The following is a 20,090-nucleotide window of genomic DNA, read 5'->3' as shown; positions in this document are numbered from 1 at the left end:
CAGCAGGTGAGCATTCCAGGTCTCTCTGAGGCTCTGAAGTCCAAAGGTGCTGCCGGCTCCTGTCCCCCCACAGTGACCCAGCGTGGGCCTGCTCTGGGACACTGCCTCCCCTGTCTATTCACCGGGGCAGATGCCAGGATCAGGGGCTTATCTGAGACATCTGTTCTCTGGGTCCCCAGCCTTGGTTCGTCGGCTCTGAGTAGAAGTTTGTGTTTTAACAAGTGTCCCACTTGGGCCTGCCACGTAGCACTTGACCACTGAGCTACAGTTTTAAGAACCCCAGGAGCATGGGCTCAGTGCCAGCACCATCTTTTTTGTGAGGGTACCGGGGAGGTTTGCACAGGGCTGCACGGGGAAGTCACCCAGTCCAGTAACATTTGCTGGTGAAAAGTGGTGGCCATTGCTGGGAGAGGATCCTGGAGGACTGGCCCACTGTGGGGGGAAGAGGTAGTAGGTGTGATTGGCAGCTGCCTAGAGTAGGGGTGCCACCGCTAGCTCCCTCAGGGGGCTGTTGAGGGTCAGGCCCTGGGAGGTCTGTGTGTAGGGGCTGCTGCTCCAGGGGCTGAGTTAAAAAGGAAGAAAATCCACCCCTACCTCACACCACATACAGAACCAACTCAAAGACCTAAGCAGAAGAGCTCAAACTATAAAACCCTTAGAAGAAAACGGAAAAATCTTCATGACACTGGATTTGGCAATCATTTCTTGGATGTGACACCAAAAGCAGAGGCAGCTAAAAAGGAAAAAATAAATGAATCAAACGTCAAGATTGTGCATCAGAGGACATTATTACCAGGGTGAAATGGTGACCCACAGAATAGGAGAAAAAACACAGATTACATATCTGATAAGGGGTTAGCGTTTAGAATATATAAAGAGTGCCTACAATTCAACATCAACAGAACAAACCCAGTTCAAAAACAAGCACAGGGTCTGAAAAGACTTTTCTCCAAAGAAGACATACAAATGGCCAATGAGCATGTGAAAAGATGCTCAACACCACTAGTCGCTAAAGAAATGCAAATTAAAGAGTGTTGGCTGGAATATGGAGAAGCCTTGTGTGAGATGGTGGTTACATAAAACATTTTTGTGGTTATATAATTGCCATGGAAAAATCTGGAAGATGGGAAGGTCCAGGGCTTGCAAGGACTGTATCTGTCTCCCTGAGCTTGGGAGCCATCCTCAGAGAACCAAACTTCTGGACTTCCCACTCTGGGGTATCTGTGGGTTGCAAAGCGTGCCAAGGAGGCATAGGATGGGTGCCCACTGACTGGGAAAGGGTGGGTCTTTATTTATGCTCCCATGTGTCCTGCAGAGAGCTGAGCCACCAGGGTGAGAAATATTTGTCACGAGCCTTTCTACGAGAGGAGGATAACGTCACCTGGGGCAGCTGGACATTCCTCTCAGAGCAGAAAGAACGTGGCCCCAACAGAGCCTGGCTCCCAACCCCCATGAAACAGACTGAGGACGTGGGGTGGGGGTGCCTTCCTAACTGGTCATAGGTTCATTCACTCCCTGCCTTGTCATTGAGCCCAGGGCTAAGAAAGGATTGGTTGGTTTTTATTTTATCTTAAGATGGGAGAACATGTTTACTACTACAAGACAATGAGAGAGAAAGGGTGCTCAGGGGTGAGCTGGGCACACCCCGGAGGGTCCAGGCTCCCACGCCCTGCAGGTGGGGACGCCTGCGAACGTTTCCAGAGCCCTCCCTCTGCATGAGCCGTGATTCAGCGTCTCCCCCTGGCACCCTATCAGACTCAGCCCCCGACATCTCAGTAGGCATTCTGAGGACCCCAGAGCCGCTGGCCAAGTCAAGTCCCCTGCACTCGGCCCTCCCCTCCCCGCACTCAGCCAGCTCTACCTCAAGGGCGAGGCTGAGGCCCGGGCCGCTGCTGCACCCCTGCGCCCCTCCCCTCCCCTCCCCTCCCCTCCCCCAGCACCGCAGCCAGGCCTTCCCCTCCTGCGTCCCCTCCTGCCTGCTCTAAGCCCCAGCCCCCTCCCGGTCCTCTCCCAGCGCCAGAAGGCCGACCCCACAGGATCTACAGCCCTCGATTCGGGGCCCTCCCCCGCAACCCGCGCCCAGCTTGGGGGAGGAGCTTTCAGGGGGCCAGGCGGAATAACCGGGAGGCCGGCGGCGCTCACCTGGCTCGGCGGGCGGCAAGGAGACCGCGGCGCCTCGCCCTGAGCTCGGCCGCCAGGTGGCAGCAAAGCGCCGCCGCCGCCCCAGCTCGGCGGCAGGTAAGGCAGGCTCGACCCCGGCCCGCCGCATTGCCGGTCCACACTAGACCAGCAGTGTTTGCACATTTAGCAGCTGCTGAAAGGAGGCTTCTTACACAGCTGGATAGGGGGTGTCCCTGTGCCTTGCACTTAAAGAACAGTGCAAACTGAACCGCGCTCTGAGTTTGAAGCCTGATGGCCTTACCTGACCCTAACATGCCCCGATTCGGGCCTCGCTTGTCCTTTCTTGTTAAAGTGGGCTGGGGATGGGAGGGAACAAGGATACCAGGACGTGGAGAGGTGTTGAAGTAGCCACAGCGGCTCAAAGGCAAGCCTTTCTCTTGGCTTTAAACTGAGGGATTCTACAAGCAGCTGGCATGTCTCCTTCATCCTCTAATTTGATTGTTTTTACTGCAGGCTCCTCGGGCCCGGGAACTATCTGTGGGCAGATGTTCTCTGTCCCCACTCTGAGTGATGAGCCTAGAGCCAACACCAGCGTGCTCCGAGGCCACTGTGACACGTCCCTCCCAGCTTCCTGGAGCTCAGACTCCACGTCCTGGAGGACTCCAGGCCCCAGTGGCGCTCAGGACCGTGTGTGTGTCCCTGAAGCTGCTCTGTCCCTGGAAGCCTGTCCTCGAGCAGGGGGACAGTCTCAGAGGGGCAGTGCCAGAGCCCTGGAGCAGGGAGGGCAGCCCGCCTCCTTCCCTGTGTGGCCCACCACCCATATCCAGGGCCTCTGCCAGGCTCACAGCCTGGGCCTTGCCCGTAGCTCTCCGCCTGGCAGGGCTTGTGGGGCTCGAGCAGAGGAGCCTGTGGAGGAGTGGACATGGAGCCGGATGGTGGAGGCTGCTTGTGAAGGAGCCAGAGCAGCAGGGTGAGGGTAGCTGTAACGTCAGGTGATAAGTGGGCGGCCCACCCCTGCAGGTTGGGTTTAACGTGGAAAGCTCCTTGCTATGTGACCCAGCACCGCCTCCGCCCTTAGGCGAACATGCAGAGGAACTGAAACTAGACATTCACACTGAGACGTGTCCATGTGTGTTCACAGCATCCCTGTTCACGGCAGGCAAGAAACAGGAGCACCCCTCAGGCTCCTCAGGGGAAGATGGGTCCGCAGACCCTTCCATCCAGACAGGGCATGGCATCCGGCCCACACCCACACCACGTGGACGCACCCGGCAACGTGCTGAGCCAGCGAGGGAAGCCAGACACTGAAGACCACGGAGCTTGTCTCCCCCTCTGTACAAGATGTTCAGAATGAGGAAATCCACAGGCAGATGGAAAGTGGATGGGTGGTCACCCGGGGTGGGGGGTGGTGGTGCGGGGAGGAATGGGGGGCTGTGCCTTCACGGGGATGGGTTTCCTTTCGTGCCTTGGAAATGTTCTGGAGTCAGAAAGAGGTGGGAGTCAAATAACACTGTGAGTGTTACTTGAGCCCTTCACTTTAAATGGCTACAGCAGCACATACGAAGCTTCTGTGCTTTACGACAACGACGGTGCAGATGGCGACAATGGCCTGAAATCTCACCTTCTGGTGACCCCTCAATCCAGACGGGTCAGGACAGCAGGTCGCCAGCACACGTGGGCCAGGCCGGAGCACGCGTGGAGGTCCGTGGGCACCTGGGCAGAGCACACACACCAAACCAATGAGACAGCCAGCCAAACCTGAAGAGCTGGCTGTCCAAGGAGGACCAGAGGCCCGTGACTCCCAGCAGAGGAGCGAGCTGAGGGGAGACAGAGGGGAGACCGCCCAGGTGTAGCTGGGCCCTTAGGCGTGAGGCCGCCAGGCAGGACCTGGTGAGCGCCCCCACCAAGGTTCTGGGTCCCGATGGGCCTCAGCCTTGCAGGGAGGGTGTGTGAGCAGGAGAGTTTGTGTTGCAGTTCTGTTTATGACAAGTGACAGTGCTTTCTGTTCCTATACAGCGCTATGGTTTTTGTTTTTAATCTGGATCTTAGTTAAACTTTCAAACAAATTTAAAGACAAAACGTGGAGCAGAGATGGGGGAGGGTTCGGACCCAAGAAACAGAGGTCTTTGCTCCTTGCCTCTCCTTGGTGGCTGCATCCTGCCAGGTGCCCTCCCCTGGGAGCTTTTCTGTTAGTGTCTGGGGGTTGCAAACTGTGTCCACTCCATTCCCTGCCCCTGCCCACCATGGCCTCAGGGCCAGAGACAAATTGGAGACATGCCCTGCCCCTAAGGACTCCCGGGATGGCTGGTGCTCTGGGGGAAATGGCCAGACAGGGGCTGGGCTCAACACTGAGGTGTGGGGACCTCTCCCAGGGCGCTGGGCCCTGAGCCCAGAGTGATGCTAGCAGGTGGGTCATGGTGGGGGGACAAGGAGACAAGCTTCCGTGGAGATTGTGAGGCCCTGACCACCACCCACTGACCGTTGCTGCCAGTTGTCCAAAGGCTTCAAAAGTACGTGAACCGTGAACTTCCAGATGCTCAAGTTGGGTTTAGAAAAGGCAGGGGAACCAGAGACCAAATTGCCAACATCTGTTGGATCATCGAAAAAGCAACAGAATTCCAGAAAAACATCTGCTTCATTGACTATGCTAAAGACTTTGACTGTGTGGATCACAACAAACTGGAAAATCCTTCAAGAGACGGGAATACCAGACCATCTGACCTGCCTCCGGAAAAATCTGTGTGCAGGTCAAGAAGCAGGTTAGAACCGGAGATGGAACAATGGACTGGTTCCAAATTGGGAAAGGAGTATGTCAAGGCAGTCTATTGTCACCCTGCTTATTTAACTTATATATAGAGTACGTCATGCAAAATGCTGGACTGGATGAAGCATGAGCTGGAATCAAGATTGCTGGGAGAAGTATCAATAACTTCAGATATGCAGATGACACCACCCTTATGGCAGAAAGTGAAGAACTAAAAAGAGACTCTTGATGAAAGTGGAAGAGGAGAGTGAAAAAGCTGGCTTAAAGCTCAACATTCAAAAAACTAAGATCATGTCATCCAGTCCCATCACTTTATGGCAAATAGATGGGGAAACAATGAAAACAGTGAGAGACTTTATTTCCTTGGGCTCCAAAATCACTGCGGATGGTGACTGCAGCCATGAAATTAAAAGATGTTTGTTCCTTGGAAGAAAAGCTGTGACCAACCTAGACAGCGTATTAAAAAGCAGAGACATTACTTTGCCAACAAAGGTCCATCTAGTCAAAGCTATGGTTTTTCCAGTAGTCATGTATGGATGTGAGAATTGGGCTGAGTGCCAAAGAATTGATGCTTTTGAACTGTGGTATTGGAGAAGACTTGAGAATCCCTTGAATTGCAAGGAGATCAAACCAGTCAAGCATAAAGAAAATCAGTCCTGAATATTCATCCAACTGATTGATGATGAAGTTGAAACTCCAATACTTTGGCCACCTGATGCGAAGAACTGACTCATTTGAAAACACCCTGATGATGGCAAGGATTGAAGGCAGGAGGAGAAGGGGACAACAGAGGATGAGATGGTTGGATGGCATCACTGACTCGATGGACATGAGTCTGAGTAAGTTCCGGGATTTGGTGATGGACAGGGAGGCCTGGCGTGCTGCAGTCCATGGGGTCGCAGAGTCGGACACGACTGAGCGACTGAACTGCACTGAACTGAAGAAGCTTTAAATGATGGGCCTGCCGTTACTCCTTGTGGCCCCACAGTGGGGCCCAGGCCAGCAGGAGGGAAGAGGAGGGTGACCAGGGACTCGAGAGGGGAAGAGGTTTAGGTTATGAAGCTCCACCTCCGCATGCATGGTTCTTGTGGACACTTGTAATGGCGAAGAATGTTGCAGGCTTGTCTGTGCACTTGCGCTCCAGCAGCCCCGTGAGTCAGCCCATCTGCCCTCTGCCCTCTGCCCTCTGCCCGTTGCTGCTCCCTCTCTCTGTCTCCTCCTCCCAGTGTCCAAACGCTTGCCCATCAGACGTGGACACGGCGCTGTGGCCTCTTTCTTTGCCTCTGAGTTGATGCTAGTCACTTGCGGCTGCTTGGCCTCTCTGTGGCCGGGGTTTAGGGAGTGAGCACTGAAAGCCGGCGGGCCCTCCGCTGTGAGTTTGGAGCTCTGTCTGCATCACGACAACACTATGTGCTGGCTGCCCCCTGCTCTGCGCCGTGGCCGCCCCCTGCTCTGCGCCGTGGCCGCCCTCCCCTGAATTTCCCTCCAGACACCCTCGGGAAAACGAGCAGATTTGCCTGCAGTTCACATCACGGTGGGGTCTGAAGGGTTGATGTTTGATGACAGCCCTTCCCTGCTGGCTCAGACGATAAAGCGTCTGCCTGTAATGCGGGAGACCTGGGTTCGATTCCTGGGTTGGGAAGATCCCCTGGAGAAGGAAATGGCAATCCACTCCAGCACTCTTGCCTGGAAAATCCCATGGACGGAGAAGCCTGATAGGCTACAGTCCATGGGGTCGCAAAGAGTCGGACACGACTGAGCGACTTCACTTCACCTTGAATGGCATTTTGTTCCCTTTCTCAGGAGAGTTTTGCGGTCATCACAGACCTGCAAACATTCCTTGTGCAGCTATTAGAGGAGGTGGGGGCGCCGATGTGGCTCTGGCCTGGCCCGTCCCACAGTTATCCCTGGGAGGCAGGGACGACTTTCTTTCTTTCTCTACTTATTTATGTTTAGAATATTTATCTTCCATGTCGACACTTTAAGAAACTTGAAAACCTCTTCAGTTGAAGCTTTTGGCTTTTCCGGGAAGAAAATCACATCATCTGCCAATAATAGTCAGGAGGCTTGTCCCCCATGAACCTCAAACTTCTTGCTTCTGGTTCTGGCAGATCCGATGGCCGCGTTCAGACCCTGTCTTTGCCCCCAGTGTTCTCCCTCGGCGTTCTTTTCGGAAGCGGTCGCGCCCCCCTCTCCCCGGCTCCGCTCCAGCCCGTTTCACCTGACCTGGGCTTGGGGGTGTTGAGAAGGCAGGGCCCAGGCTCAGGCTCGGCCCTGGGGGCCCGGGGCTCCTGGCTTTCACCTCTGTGATGTGTCCCTGGAGCTGAGCCAGCTCCACACCCACACGCACCGCCATGGGTGGATGGGTGGTGGGGGGTCAGGAGGAGGCCCCTCACTCACCCAGAGCTTGTACCCAGGGCCTGTAGGACCCCTCCCCTCTTGTGTGCAGGCTCTCTCCCCGTGATGGCGCCCTGGCCTCTTGGGATCTGGGCTGTTCTCTGTAGAGACCTGAACATCTCCTGAGGTTCTGGGCCCCCCCGGAGGAGCAGGAAGGATGCTGGTTACTCCGACCCCAGAGGGAGTGATGGGTCCCTGGAGACCTGAGCTTGCGGAGTGCGGTGCTGTGACCGGAGGGGAACCTGGTTCCAGCTGGGGTGGTGAGCTGCAGGGCACCGCCGTGGCCCCGCCTTCCTGGAGTGGCCTCCTGCCTGTGCTACAGCGGCCGCAGCGGCTCCTCAGCCCCTCAGCCCGGGCAGGAGCCGGGGTGCTGGCCGCACCGCCGATGTCGGACCCCCCGGGTGTTTGAGGAGGGGGCCCTCACTGCTCCTTCCCCGACGCCCACTCTCCACTCAGCTTCGTCCTCTACCGTCCCCTGCTCTGAGACCCTCCTGCCCGGCCCCTGTCCTCAGCTCAGGGGGCAGCTGGACCGTGCCCTCAGGTGGGGCCAGCGTCACGGCCTCCCCCGCCTCCTCTCTGTGCAGCTCATTGGACCCAGGAGAGCCGGCTCTGGGTGTCCCTGCCTGAGGCTGTGGCCAAGCAGCGGCTGGGTGGGCTCTTCCTGGTGGGCTGCCAAGGATAGGGGAGGTGGGGGCTTACAGCAATGGAAGGCCTCCTCGCGGCTGCAGGCCGGGGTCCAGCTCAGGGTGTCCTGGGGGCTCCGGAGGACCGCCCGGCATCCAGGGTCACCTGCATCCTTGGTGGTGGCCGCATCCTCCTGTCTGGGCCTCTGTCCCCTCCACGGCTGTCTCCTCTGTCTCCCAGCGCCCTCACCTCTTCTTACAAGGAGACCCACCACTGGATCGAGGGACCACCCAGCTCCAGTCTGATCTGGAGGGACGGGGGGGTACGAGTCGAATACTTAGGGGTCCCAAGCTGGGGGGTGGGCAACACTGACTTCAAAGCAGCAGCGGGCGGCGGCACCCGCCATTCTTCCCGCTGGGAGCGAAGCGCATTGGGTGCTGCCCAGCCGGCCAGGCGGCTGGTGGAAAGGTGGTCATGGTGGGGGCGTACTCAACAGGGCTGGTTTAGCCTCCCAGCAACGGACGCCAGCGCCCGCCCCGATGGCACGATTCTGCCAGGGAGCAACTGGCCCTGTGGACAGAGGCCCATGCCAGCGCTTCTGCTCCTGGAAGGGCCAGAGGTTTGTTCCTGTGGTGATGGAGGCATGTCCACCTGTGATTTTGCAGGAAGTCGGCTGGCACCATATCCGAGAACTCGGGTGTCTGAATCCTGTCCCATGGTGTCAGCGCCCAGACCCACTCTGAGCTTAGGAGGCGAGAGAGAGGCCCACGGCCGGGCGCCCTCTGGGCACACGTGGGAACCACTGGCCAGTGGCCCAGCTGGGCAGTGACACGTCATGGGGCGGGCTGTCCTCTGGACGAAACCCAGGCAGAATTGCCGGCCTTCTCTGGAGCTGTGTCTCCAACTGTGGAATCAGGGTGCAGGGGCCATGGAGGGAGTGGGGGCCCCGGGGGCAGGGGGGAGCAGGGCTCACGAGGGGAGTGGGGGCAGGGGGCAGCAGCGCCCCTGGAGGGAAGCAGGGTGCCGTGGAGGAGCAGGGTTTCCCCAGCGGAGTGTGGGGGCCATGCGGTGTGCGAGAGGGCGCAAGGGGAGCGGGGCTCGCCCACTGTCACACTCAGTGGGGACTGGTGCTCCCGGAGCCCACAAGTCTGCACTTTGCAAGGTCAAGGGTCACGGCCCCTCAAAGGGTCCCAGTGTCGTAAGGGTGTTGAAAGCAAAGTCGCGGTTGATGCCTGGCTGTACGGGGCTTTGTGTCCAGAGGCCCCTGGGCAAGAAGGAGGGGCAACCTGTTGGTAGGACAGTGACAGTGACCGCCAGGAGGAGGGCTGTTGTGTCACAATGGAGGGCAGGGGACGTGCAGAGCGCACCCCTGGCCACCTCAGTTGTGACGGCCCGGGGCTGCAGGCCTGGCCCAGATGTCCATGTGGCCAGACGGAGCTCAGACACCTCAGGGATGGGGTGAGTCTGCGGGTCATCGCCGAAGGGGGTCTAATGGACAGTGGGGGGCCCTGCTGGTCCCCTTCACGGCCGCAGTGGCTGTGGGCTGGACCCTGAGCCTCGCTCTCCCCTGTCCTACAGCTGCCGTCCCCCCACACAGTGGACGGTGCTGGACAGGGTGGGCTGCCACGGCCCCCTTCTGGGTAGCACTTGCTGACCCGTGTCTGGGGGGCTGGCAGCTCCTTTGTGGCTGCCTCACTCCCGTCGGCCCCCTGGCTAATCTAGGGTGGTGTAAGGGCTGGCATTTTGTCCCCACGAGGGCTGTGCATGCCCTAAGCCTCCTTGCAGGCAGTGTTCATCCCTGCATCGCCCTCCACCCAGCCTGGCTCCATCCACCTGCCTTCCACGGCCCAGTGGGTCACACTGTCTCAGCAACAGCTTCCAAGAACCCCAGCCTCAGAGCAGACAGGGTGCCATGTCCCTCCACTGGTGGCAGTGAGGGTGGTGGCCAGCTGTGCTCCAGGCAGATGGTGGCATGCTCCAGCTGCCCCGCCAAGCTCAGTGGCCCCCTGAGGGCTGCCCCGCGGCTCAAGCGGCCCCATCACTGGCGAATGCTGCCCCTCATCCCGCCAGCCTGGGCCAGTGCTCCAGGACTTCATCCAGCAAGCCTGCATCCTCTTCACGTTCTTCTGGGCCTGTTTCCGCTGGCCTGGTTGTGGGTTGGCAGCTGAGGTTTTGGATGTCGGGCTTCCCAGGTGGCGCTAGTGGTAAAGATCTCACCTGCCAGTGCAAGAGATGGAAGAGACGTGGGTTCAATTCCGGGGTCACGAAGATCCCCTGGAGGAGGGCAGGGCAACCCACTCCAGTTTTCTTGCCTGGAGAATCCCATGGACAGAGGAGCCTGGTGGGCTGCAGTCCCTGGGGTCGCACAGAGTCGGACAGGACAGCGTGCACGCACAGCAAAGTGTGGATGTTACCAGCAAGGGTAGGGGCAGGAGCTCCTCAATGACTGTGGATCGACTCACCAAGCTCGGTCCCCACCAGGCCCAAGAAAGGAGGTGCTTCGCAGCTCCCTGGACCCCACCTGGGGGGTAAAGGGGCTCAGAGGGGCTGGAGGGGAGTGAGAGGTGCACCCCTGTGAGGAAGCCCCCACTCGGCCTGCTTGTCCACCCTCCCCCCGGGGTCCTGGCCCTGGGTGCCTCACCGGGCCCCTGCCCTCCCCTGCAGATGCTGTGGCTGCTCTTCCTGACCCTTCCAGGCCCGGGGGGCTTCGTGCCTGTGTCCCTGGGTGAGTCCTGACTCCCTGTCCCTGTCCCCTGCCCCGGATGCCCAGATGCCCCCGTACCTGTGCAGAGGGGACTGGTCAGTCGACCCCCGGGAGGGACTGAGTGTGTGCAGCCGGGCAGGGGTCCCTGATGGCACCCTTCCTCGGCTTCCCAGATCCCAACCTGGGGAGGGAGCAGCATGGCACGGTGGGGGTGCATGATGCCCCTCCCGGCCGGTGGCCATGGCAGGCCAGCCTCCGAAGGCACAGCAAGGAGCGTGAGCAGTGGGAGCACGTGTGTGGGGGCTCCCTCGTCCACCCCCAGTGGGTGCTCACCGCGGCCCACTGCACTGGACGGTGGGTCACTCTGCCCGCTGCCCCTGTGGCTGGGGAGGGGAGCGGGGGTGGGGTGCACAGGGGGGTGTGGGCTGGGGGCCGCGCGCTGGGCCGCACAGAAAGCCACGGCTCTGCCAGCGGCCAACCCGGTTCCTGCTGCGAGACGGGCCTGGCCCTGCCCCAGCCCAGGCCTCTGAGTGGCTTCCGGCCCCTCTCCCTCAGGGAAAGCCCGCAGGCTTCTGCCTTCAGGGTGCAAGTCGGGCAGCTGAGGCTCTATGACCCAGACCAGCTGATGAAGGTGACTGAGGTCATCCCACACCCTGATTACGACCACCTCCTGTCTGCCAAAGGGGGTGCGGATATAGCCCTGCTGAGACTGGAGACCCCTGTGACCCTCTCCCCTCACGTCCAGGTGGTCTCCCTCCCACCTGCCTCACTGAGGGTCCCCGAAAGGAAGATGTGCTGGGTGACCGGCTGGGGTGACATCAGACTCGGAGGTAAGGTTCTGGGAGACCCAGTGGGCGTGCGCAGAGACGCTTTATTCTCTGTGATGTGGAGAAATCCTCTCCTTGTTTAGTGGGGTGAAATATACCTAACAAGGGCTTCCCTGGTAGCTCAGCTGGTAAAGAATCCACCTGCAACGCAGGAGACTCCGGTTTGATTCCTGGGTTGGGAAGGGAACGGCTACCTACTCCAGTATTCTTGGGCTTCCTGGTGGCTCAGTCGGTAAAGAATCCTCCTGCAATGTGGGAGACCTGGGTTCGATCCCTGGCTTGGGAAGATCCCCTGGAGGAGGGAGTGGCAACCCACTCCAGTATTCTTGCCTGGGAAATCCCATGGACAGAGGAGCCTGGCGGGCTACAGTCCATCGGGTCACAAAGAGTCGGAAACAACTGAGCGACTTAGCCCAGCACGTACCTAACAAAGTTTTGCCATCTTAACCACTTTTAACTGTACATGAAGTACGTTCGCATGACTGCACAACCATCACCACCTTTGGTCACCAGAACGTCCCCCCACACAGAGGCTCCATCCTGCTCAAGCACTGGCTCCCCTCCCCCAGCCTCTGGTGCCACCACCAGCTCTCTGTTCTGGAAGCTTCCTGTAAATGGAATCGTACAATGTATGGTCTTTTGTGTCTGGCTCATCTCATTGAGCATGTTTTTAGGGCTCGTCCACATTGCAGTGAGTCTCAGTGCCTCATTCCTCTTTTACGGCTGAGTGATATTCCACTGTGTGGACGAACCACATTCTGTGTATCTGTTCACCAGCTGATGGGTACCTGAGTGTTTGCCAGTCTTTGGCTCCTGTGAGTCAAGCTGCTGTGAGCCTGAGGCTTCCAGCACCTATTAGAGCATCTGTTTTCAGTTCTTCTGGGTCTAGATCAGGTATGGAATTTCTGGGTCGTCCACTAGTTCTGTTTGATCTTTTGAAGGGGATTCCCCTTTGAGCTGAATGTGCGTGAGGCCTGGGTCTCAGATGGGCAGATCTGTGGGATACTAGGGACTCAGGGCCTTTATTCTCTGCCAGGTCCCAGCAATTACCCCTATGGTCCTCATGGGTCCTCACCATGACCACCGGGGTGGACCTTGGCTGTCCTCCTGCAGACGAGCAAACCTGGGCTCGAGAAGCTGGGGCCTACTCCTGGGCATGTACCTGAAGAAAGCCAAAATTCAGAAAGATGCCTGTGCCCTGACATGCACTGCGGCACTGTTCACAAGAGCCGAGACATGGAGACAATGGAGATGTACACCAGATGAGTGGATGAAGCGGACGTGGTGCACGTGTACCGCGGAATATCACGCGGCCGTAAAAGGAACGAAAGAGTGTTGTGTGCAGGGTCATGCAGGACCTAGAGCTTGTCGTGCTGAGTGAGGTCAGGACAGAAAAAGACAGATATCGTGTGATATTGCTTATATGTGGAATACCAAAAAATTGTACAAACGAACCTATTTACAAACCAGGAATAGTCACAGATATAGAAAACAAACTGTGGTTGCCAGGAGAGAAAGGGCTGGGGAGGGACAAAACCCATTACTGTACCTAAAATAGGTAACTAACGAGAACCTACTGTAAAGCACAGGCAACTCTAGTCAGTACTTTGTGACGACCTCCCTGGGAAAAGAACCTGAAACAGAGCATCTTTATATACGTGCAACTGTCTATGTGTATGTATGGCCGAATCACTTCGCTGTACACCTGAAACTGATGCAACATTGTAAGTTAACGATTCTCCAATAAAAAAAATAATTAAAACAAACAAACAGAAAAAGAGAAGCTGGGGTCTGCCGTGGTCTCAGATGTCAGAAGGTGAAAACTTGAATCCATGCGGCTCAGAGCACTTTGCTTGCTACGCCCCTTCTCCAGGGAAAAAGAATTCCTGGGAGAATGCCGTCCTGGGTCGTCCTGTCCTTAGGCTTATGGAGCCCTGTGTCCTGGCACTGGGTGGGTTTACTGGCCGTGGGGAAGCTGAGCCCCAGTGCCCCAGGGTGCTGGGTCTGGACCCAGGGTCAGGGTTGGCAGTAGGGGCCTGGAGCCCACAGCTGATGCCCCAGCGTGGAGCAGAGTGAATGCCTGCCCTCACCCGGCCCCCGACCCCCGACAGGGCCGCTGCGCCCGCCCCACCACCTGCAGGAGGTGGAGGTGCCCATCGTGGGGAACGAGGTTTGTAACCGGCACTATCAGAACACCTCTGCAGACGCCGCCCGTCAGATCATCAAGGACGACATGCTGTGTGCGGGCAGCGAGGGCCGGGACTCCTGCCAGGTGGGACCCAGGCCCACTCCGTCCTCCCGCCCCTCCTCGCCCACGAGGGGCCACTGCAGGGCGCTGAGGGCCGCCTCTCCTGCAGGGTGACTCCGGGGGCCCCCTGGTGTGCAGCTGGAATGGCACCTGGGTCCAGGTGGGCGTTGTCAGCTGGGGAGACGTCTGTGGCCATCGCGACCTCCCTGGGGTGTACACCCGGGTGACCAGCTACGTGTCCTGGATCCACCAGTATGTCCCGCCCCCCCAGACCCTAGACGGGGCAGGGGACGGGTCTGCACGCTGAGAAGACTGCCTGCCAACCCTCCCAGCCAACACCCTGCTTCTTCCCCAGGGCCAGCCTTGTCCTCCCAACCCCCCTCCCCCTCGCCCTCAAGACACCGTGGCCCCCAGTCTGGGAGGGACAGATAGCGAGAAGCCCACGCGCTGCTGTCTGCCGGCAGTGCGGTGGCCCCTGGCCTGCTGCTCACCTTCTGTTTCCCATTAAACTCGGAAGAGCCAGCCCTAGACTGTGGTTTGGGATCGCGGCGTTGTTCTTGCTGGAGGGAGAGGCCCGGGGGACCCTGGAGGGGTCCCCCTGGACTCTGGCGCCAGGCTGGGTTGCCACATCTGGGGGTTGGGATATTTGCCGGGAAGCTTTCTGGGAGCTTGCGGGGGAGGGTTAACCTTGCCCCTGGGTGTGTCCCTTTCCAGTGAGTGCAGGGCAGTGACTTTGTTCTGATCACATCCCAACCCCCACCCCTGCTGCCTCCCGTGATGTTGGTTCAGGACTTTCACCCCCAGGAAGGGTCTCTGGAGCGTGTTCAGTTCAGTTCAGTTCAGCTGCTCAGTCGTGTCCGATTCTTTGCGACCCCATGAATTGCAGCACGCCAGGCCTCCCTGTCCATCACCAACTCCTGGAGTTCACCCAAACTCATGTCCATCGAGTCAGTGATACCATCCAGCCATCTCATCCTCTGTCGTCCCCTTCTCCTCCTGCCCCCAATCCCTCCCAGCATCAGTCTTTTCCAATGAGTCAACTCTTTGCACGAGGTGGTCAAAGTATTGGAGTTTCAGCTTTAGCATCAGTCCTTCCAAAGAACACCCAGGACTGATAGCCTTTAGAAAGGACTGGTTGGATCTCCTTGCAGTCCAAGGGACTCTCAAGAGTCTTCTCCAACACCGCAGTTCAAAAGCATCAATTCTTCGGTGCTCAGCCTTTTTTACAGTCCAACTCTCACATCCATACATGACCACAGGAAAAACCAGAGCCTTGACTAGACGGACCTTTGTTGGCAAAGTAATGTCTCTGCTTTTGAATATGCTATCTAGGTTGGTCATAACTTTCCTTCCAAGGAGTAAGCGTCTTTTAATTTCATGGCTGCAATCACCATCTGCAGTGATTTTGGAGCCCCCCAAAATAAAGTCTGACACTGTTTCCACTGTTTCCTCATCTATTTCCCATGAAGTGATGGGGCCAGATGCCATGATCTTAGTTTTGTGAATGTTGAGCTTTTAGCCAGCTTTTTCACTCTCCTCTTTCACCTTCATCAAGAGGCTTTTTAGTTCCTCTTCAGAAAGTGGTGACACCACATAAGGGTGGTGTCATCTGCATATCTGAGGTTATTGATATTTCTCCCGGCAATCTTGATTCCAGCTTGTGCTCCTTCCAGCCCAGCGTTTTTCATGATGTAGTCTGTGTATAAGTTAAATAAGCAGGGTGACAATATACAGCCTTGACGTACTCCTTTTCCTATTCGGAACCAGTCGGTTGTTCCATGTCCAGTTCTAACTGTTGCTTCCTGACTTGTATATAGGTTTCTCAAGAGGCAGGTCAGGTGGTCTGGTATTCCCGTCTCTTTCAGAATTTTCCTCAGTTTATTGTGATCCACACAGTCAAAGGCTTTGACATAGTCAATAAAGCAGAAATAGATGTTTTTCTGGAACTCTCTTGCTTTTTCCATGATCCAGCAGATGTTGGCAATTTGATCTCTGGTTCCTCTGCCTTTCCTAAAACCAGCTTGAACATCAGGAAGTTCACGGTTCACATGTTGCTGAAGCCTGGCTTGGAGAATTTTGAGCATTACTTTACTAGCATGTGAGATGAGGGCAATTGTGCGGTAGTTTGAGCATTCTCTGGCATTGCCTTTCTTTGGGATTGGAATGAAAACTGACCTTTTCCAGTCCTGTGGCCACTGCTGAGTTTTCCAAATTTGCTGGCATATTGAGTGCAGCACTTTCACAGCATCATCTTTGAGGATTTGAAATAGCTCAACTGGAATTCCATCACCTCCACTAGCTTTGTTTGTAGTGATGGTTTCTAAGTCCCACTTGACTTCACATTCCAGGATGTCTGGCTCTAGTTGAGTTTTCACACCATTGTGATTATCTGAGTCGTAAAGATCTTAGGAGGGGCTTTAACCCAGTAAGTGAAGGGGTGGTCCTGATCCCACCCTGTGCATTTCAGGGTGAGATCAGAGCTGCCAGCATTGGTGGAGGGTTGCCCCAGGGACTGGCCCATGAGCCCTTTTGCCCGTCCCGTTTCTCTCCCTGAGGCTGATACTCAGCCTGGAAAGTCATTCCCACCTGGAGCCTGGAGGCGCCCGGGGACACATGCATCCTGCCCCTTTCTGTAGCATCTACAAGCCTGGGGTCTAGCAGCAGGTGGGCCCCCAGCCCCGGCGAGGTCCCCCTGGAGACACTAGGGTGCCCCCCCCCACACCTGTGTCCAGGCCTGGGTCCTAGGGGCAGGAAGCACCCAGCATGTGTCCTGGGGACTCGAGGCCTGAGGCTCAGGGCGTTCCAAGGGGTCAGGGCTGAGACGGGGCAGGGCACGTGGGGGTAGGGAGCGGCCCCCTCTATGAAGTGGGCACACGGCTCCCCCAACGGGCAGAGTGAGGCCCTCCCCAGCTCGGAGGGCTCCCGTGGGCACCTTGAAACCCCAGGGAAAGATCCCATGAGACTGTGGAGGGCCTAACACCATGGTGGGCAGCCTCAGACGAGGCTGGACAGTGGGTGGAGACCACCACCATTGGGAGCAGGTGGTTCCCAGAGGGAAAAGGAGTGTGACATTGGCTCCCCAAGGCCGGGAGCTGCAGCCCCTCTGATACAGCTGTCCTGGGCTGTAGTCCTCAAGGGGAGGGCTCGGCCATCCCAACACCTCCAAAACTCCTCGTGTGCCCTTTCCTGCTGCCCCCTCCCCGCCCGGCTCTCAGCCACAGTCTCTGGCCTCCGGTTGTGTCCGGCGTCCAACACTCTCCGATGCGTGAACGCACCGCTGTTTGTTTCCATGCTGTTTAGTTAATTAACGTACTGGCTGCACCGCATGCGGGCTCTTAGTCCCTCAACCTGCGCCCCCTGCTTTGGCACCTTGTAGTCTTAACCACTGGACTACCACGGAAGTCACCTACCTGTTAATTTTTATTTGAACTTTCTTTTTTTTTTTTCCAACCTGAATGTACCGGCTCAGGACATTGGTGCTCTTCCAGGTCTCTGGTGAGTACGTATCAGGCCAATCTTTCACACTGGTTTTCGTGGGAATGTGTGTCCCTTTCTCTTCTTCTCGGAAAGCCTGCGTTTTGCTCTGTAGCCCTTGCCTTTGTCATTGGCCCCGAAATGCCGTTTTCACAGGTCAGCGCTTATTTTCACCTGCATTTTGCTAATGACGCAGTCTGCTGTGCGTTTTCATGTGCTTCCTTGGCACCCTCCCAGCTTCTCTTGTAAACACTTTCTCTACTTGGGCTTGGTTGGGGCAGTCCGACCGCAGGTTGGAAGACAATTTCCAGACACAGAGTAGTGCAGTAGGGAGGGAGCTCATGAAGAGCAAAAGGCAGAGATAATGCAGGTGCTGCGAGCACAGCAGGCCGACCTCCTCACAGGCCAGGGAGAGTCGACAGTTTTCATGGGTTAGTAGCCATTTTTCACAGCCTCAAGACAGAGAAAATTCCTGCTGGAAGATTGGCATTAGGTAATTGGTTAAGTTCAGGTGGTAAAGAATCTGCCTGCAATGAAGGAGACCTGGGCTCGATCCCTGGGGCAGGAAGATCCCCTGGAGAAGGACATGGCAACCCACTCCAGTGTTCTTGCCTGGAGAATCCCATGGACAGAGGAGCCTGGCAGGCTGCAATCCATGGGGTCACAAAGAGTCAAACACAGACGAGCAACTAACACTTTTTATTTTAGGGCACTGTAGGTTGACTACTGGGGCGGGCATCTTTGCCTAATTTGCGATGAGGAAATCTGCTAGTGATGATTGGAGGAGGGGGCGGTCTTTTGGCAATGGTTACAAAGGGGCTCAGTCAGCTTCAGAGGTGACCTTGGCTCTGGGCTCCACTTGCGTGGCCTTGGGATGTGACCTTGGGACAAGGCCTTGAACCAGTGGCCTTGGGGCAGGACTCAACACGTTTTTGTTTCTCAGGATGGTGTCTGGGGAATTCTTTATCTTTTCTGGATACAAGTACTTTATGCGTTGTGATTATTTTCTCCCTGGGACTCCTCGCCCCATTTTCTTGGGAGTGTCTTTGAAGGAACATAGGTTTCTGGTTTTGATGCAATCCAGCGTGTCCCGGAGGTTCTGTCTGTGGCCCACACTCCCCTTTGGCGGGGGTTTGCCTGTAGCGTCTTTTCCGTCCCACACTCTCCGTGGTCGCTCTCTCTCGTGAGCAGCCTGTGTCCGGGGTATTTCCGATGCCCTCCTTCCGTGCTGGTGTGTGAACTGGTGAGCTCACTGTCACCGCCTTGATGCCGTATAATCACTGACGTCCTCAGACTGGCTTCTGCCTCCTTAACTTACTAATATACATTGTCCCAGCATTTCTCTGCCTTCTCCCCTTATTCTTCTAGAACAGAATCTGTGCATTGCCCCAGTAAGAGAAGGCGTTGATCGGCTGTTTGTCTCCTGTCTCACGTGCCCCGAATCAGCCATCTGGACAGCATCTAGACTGTTAATTCTGGGTTGTTCTCTTTGATGGCATCTCTTTTAAAACGATAAGAGTGGCCTTGATGATGAGATTTGATTTCCTTTGCTGAGTGTATCTCTTGGGACATTTGCCTTTTATTGAGCTTTACTGTAATTGAGGGTCTGGGTACTGTAATTCAAAGGTCTGGGATGTGGTGTTTCTGAGAATATGCTTGTGTTGCCCTCTTCCTCAAACGGCTGTTTGCTTGCTTCTAAGCTGTCGTCTTCGCCACTCTGAAAGATCACTTGCCTGTCAACTTGCATCTGCAGTTACTGTGGGATCATCTGATACAACTACTGATTTTTCAAATGAGCTGTGACTCCTCAGACTGTTAGACACGATCAGGATCCCCTCCACCAGCCCAGCCCACCCCAGGGGTGCCACCTGCTGTTTTGGCTTCGGTTCTGCCCTGAGATGAAGAATCAGGGGAGGCTCCCTGTGGAAAGGGAGGGGATCCTGGCAGGGAGGGGACAAGGGCTGGTGACACAGGCGTGGAGAGGCTTCCCACTGTGGGTTCAGGAGCTTTCTCTGCCGAGGCTCTTCTGGAGTCAGGAGAACATATCGTTCTGTGACATCCCTCCGGAGGGACTAGGGAGCCGTCGGTGGGTGGACCCACCTGACCTCGGTCCTGCTGTGAAGCCACACCGACGGCAGGGCCAGGCATGAGGCTTTCTGCTGGGACGAGTCTCCACCTGTGGATGGAGTGGCTGACGCAGGGCTCCGTCCTCAAGGATGGAGAGGAAGACGGGTCACGTGCCCCTGGTCTCACCAGGAGTGTTTGACAAGAGCCAAGTTTTGAGCTGCTTCCCATTGTCTGGATGGGATTTATGCTGAAGAACGGGGGTTTGAGGTGCTTTCAGGTTGAGGACCAGGTGAGGATGGGGAGTGACGGGGAGCGGTGGGGAGTGATGGGGAGCGGTGGGGAGTGATGGGGAGCGGTGGCGCCAAACCCAGGCCACGTGCTGCCACACGCTGCTGGGAACAGGCTGGGAACCTCAGCCTGAGAGACCACAAGTACCGAGGGGCTGGGTTATAGAATAAGAGATGACAGGTGAGCATTTGAAAGCTGGTCCCCCACCAAGTCCCTGGGGAAGCCCTCTTGAGAGCATCTAGAAGGGGCCGTTTGCACCCCAGATGGGAGAAGACTGAGGAGACGGTGCCTGGAGTTGGCAGAAGCAGGCAGCAGACGTTCTAGGGCTGATGGCGGGTCCCTCTGCCCTGCAGGGCTGCTCGGGAGCCAGGCCGCTGCCCTTGTCCCTCAGGGTGGGGAGGCGAGGTGGTAAAAGAGCGCGCCAGCAATTGATTCAAATGGAAACACTATTTATGTTCATGTAGGCAGAGTCTGGACGCGACCTGAAAGCCCTTCTGCTTGAGATGAATGACTGTGCTGGGGGAGCCCTGTCACCATCCAGGCAGGCAGGCAGGCAGGCAGATGCTGGAGGCCGCG

The 20,090-nt window shown here is 56.9% G+C and overlaps 1 protein-coding gene across 1 annotated transcript; it reads left to right on the top strand.

Moving 5' to 3' along the window:
* Positions 7,986–14,050, top strand: LOC102178685 (mastin-like). The gene is made up of 6 exons (XM_018039845.1): positions 7,986–8,228; positions 10,571–10,631; positions 10,784–10,964; positions 11,166–11,440; positions 13,549–13,709; positions 13,795–14,050. Exons 1-6 carry the CDS (start codon positions 7,986–7,988, stop codon positions 13,990–13,992), a joined length of 1,119 nt encoding a protein of 372 aa, XP_017895334.1. The 3' UTR covers positions 13,993–14,050.

The sequence above is a fragment of the Capra hircus genome, chromosome 25 (assembly GCF_001704415.2).
Source record: "Capra hircus breed San Clemente chromosome 25, ASM170441v1, whole genome shotgun sequence".
Lineage (NCBI taxonomy): Eukaryota > Metazoa > Chordata > Mammalia > Artiodactyla > Bovidae > Capra > Capra hircus.
The sequence above is the reverse complement of the archived record's forward strand: the minus strand, read 5'-3'. Positions and strand labels throughout refer to the sequence as shown.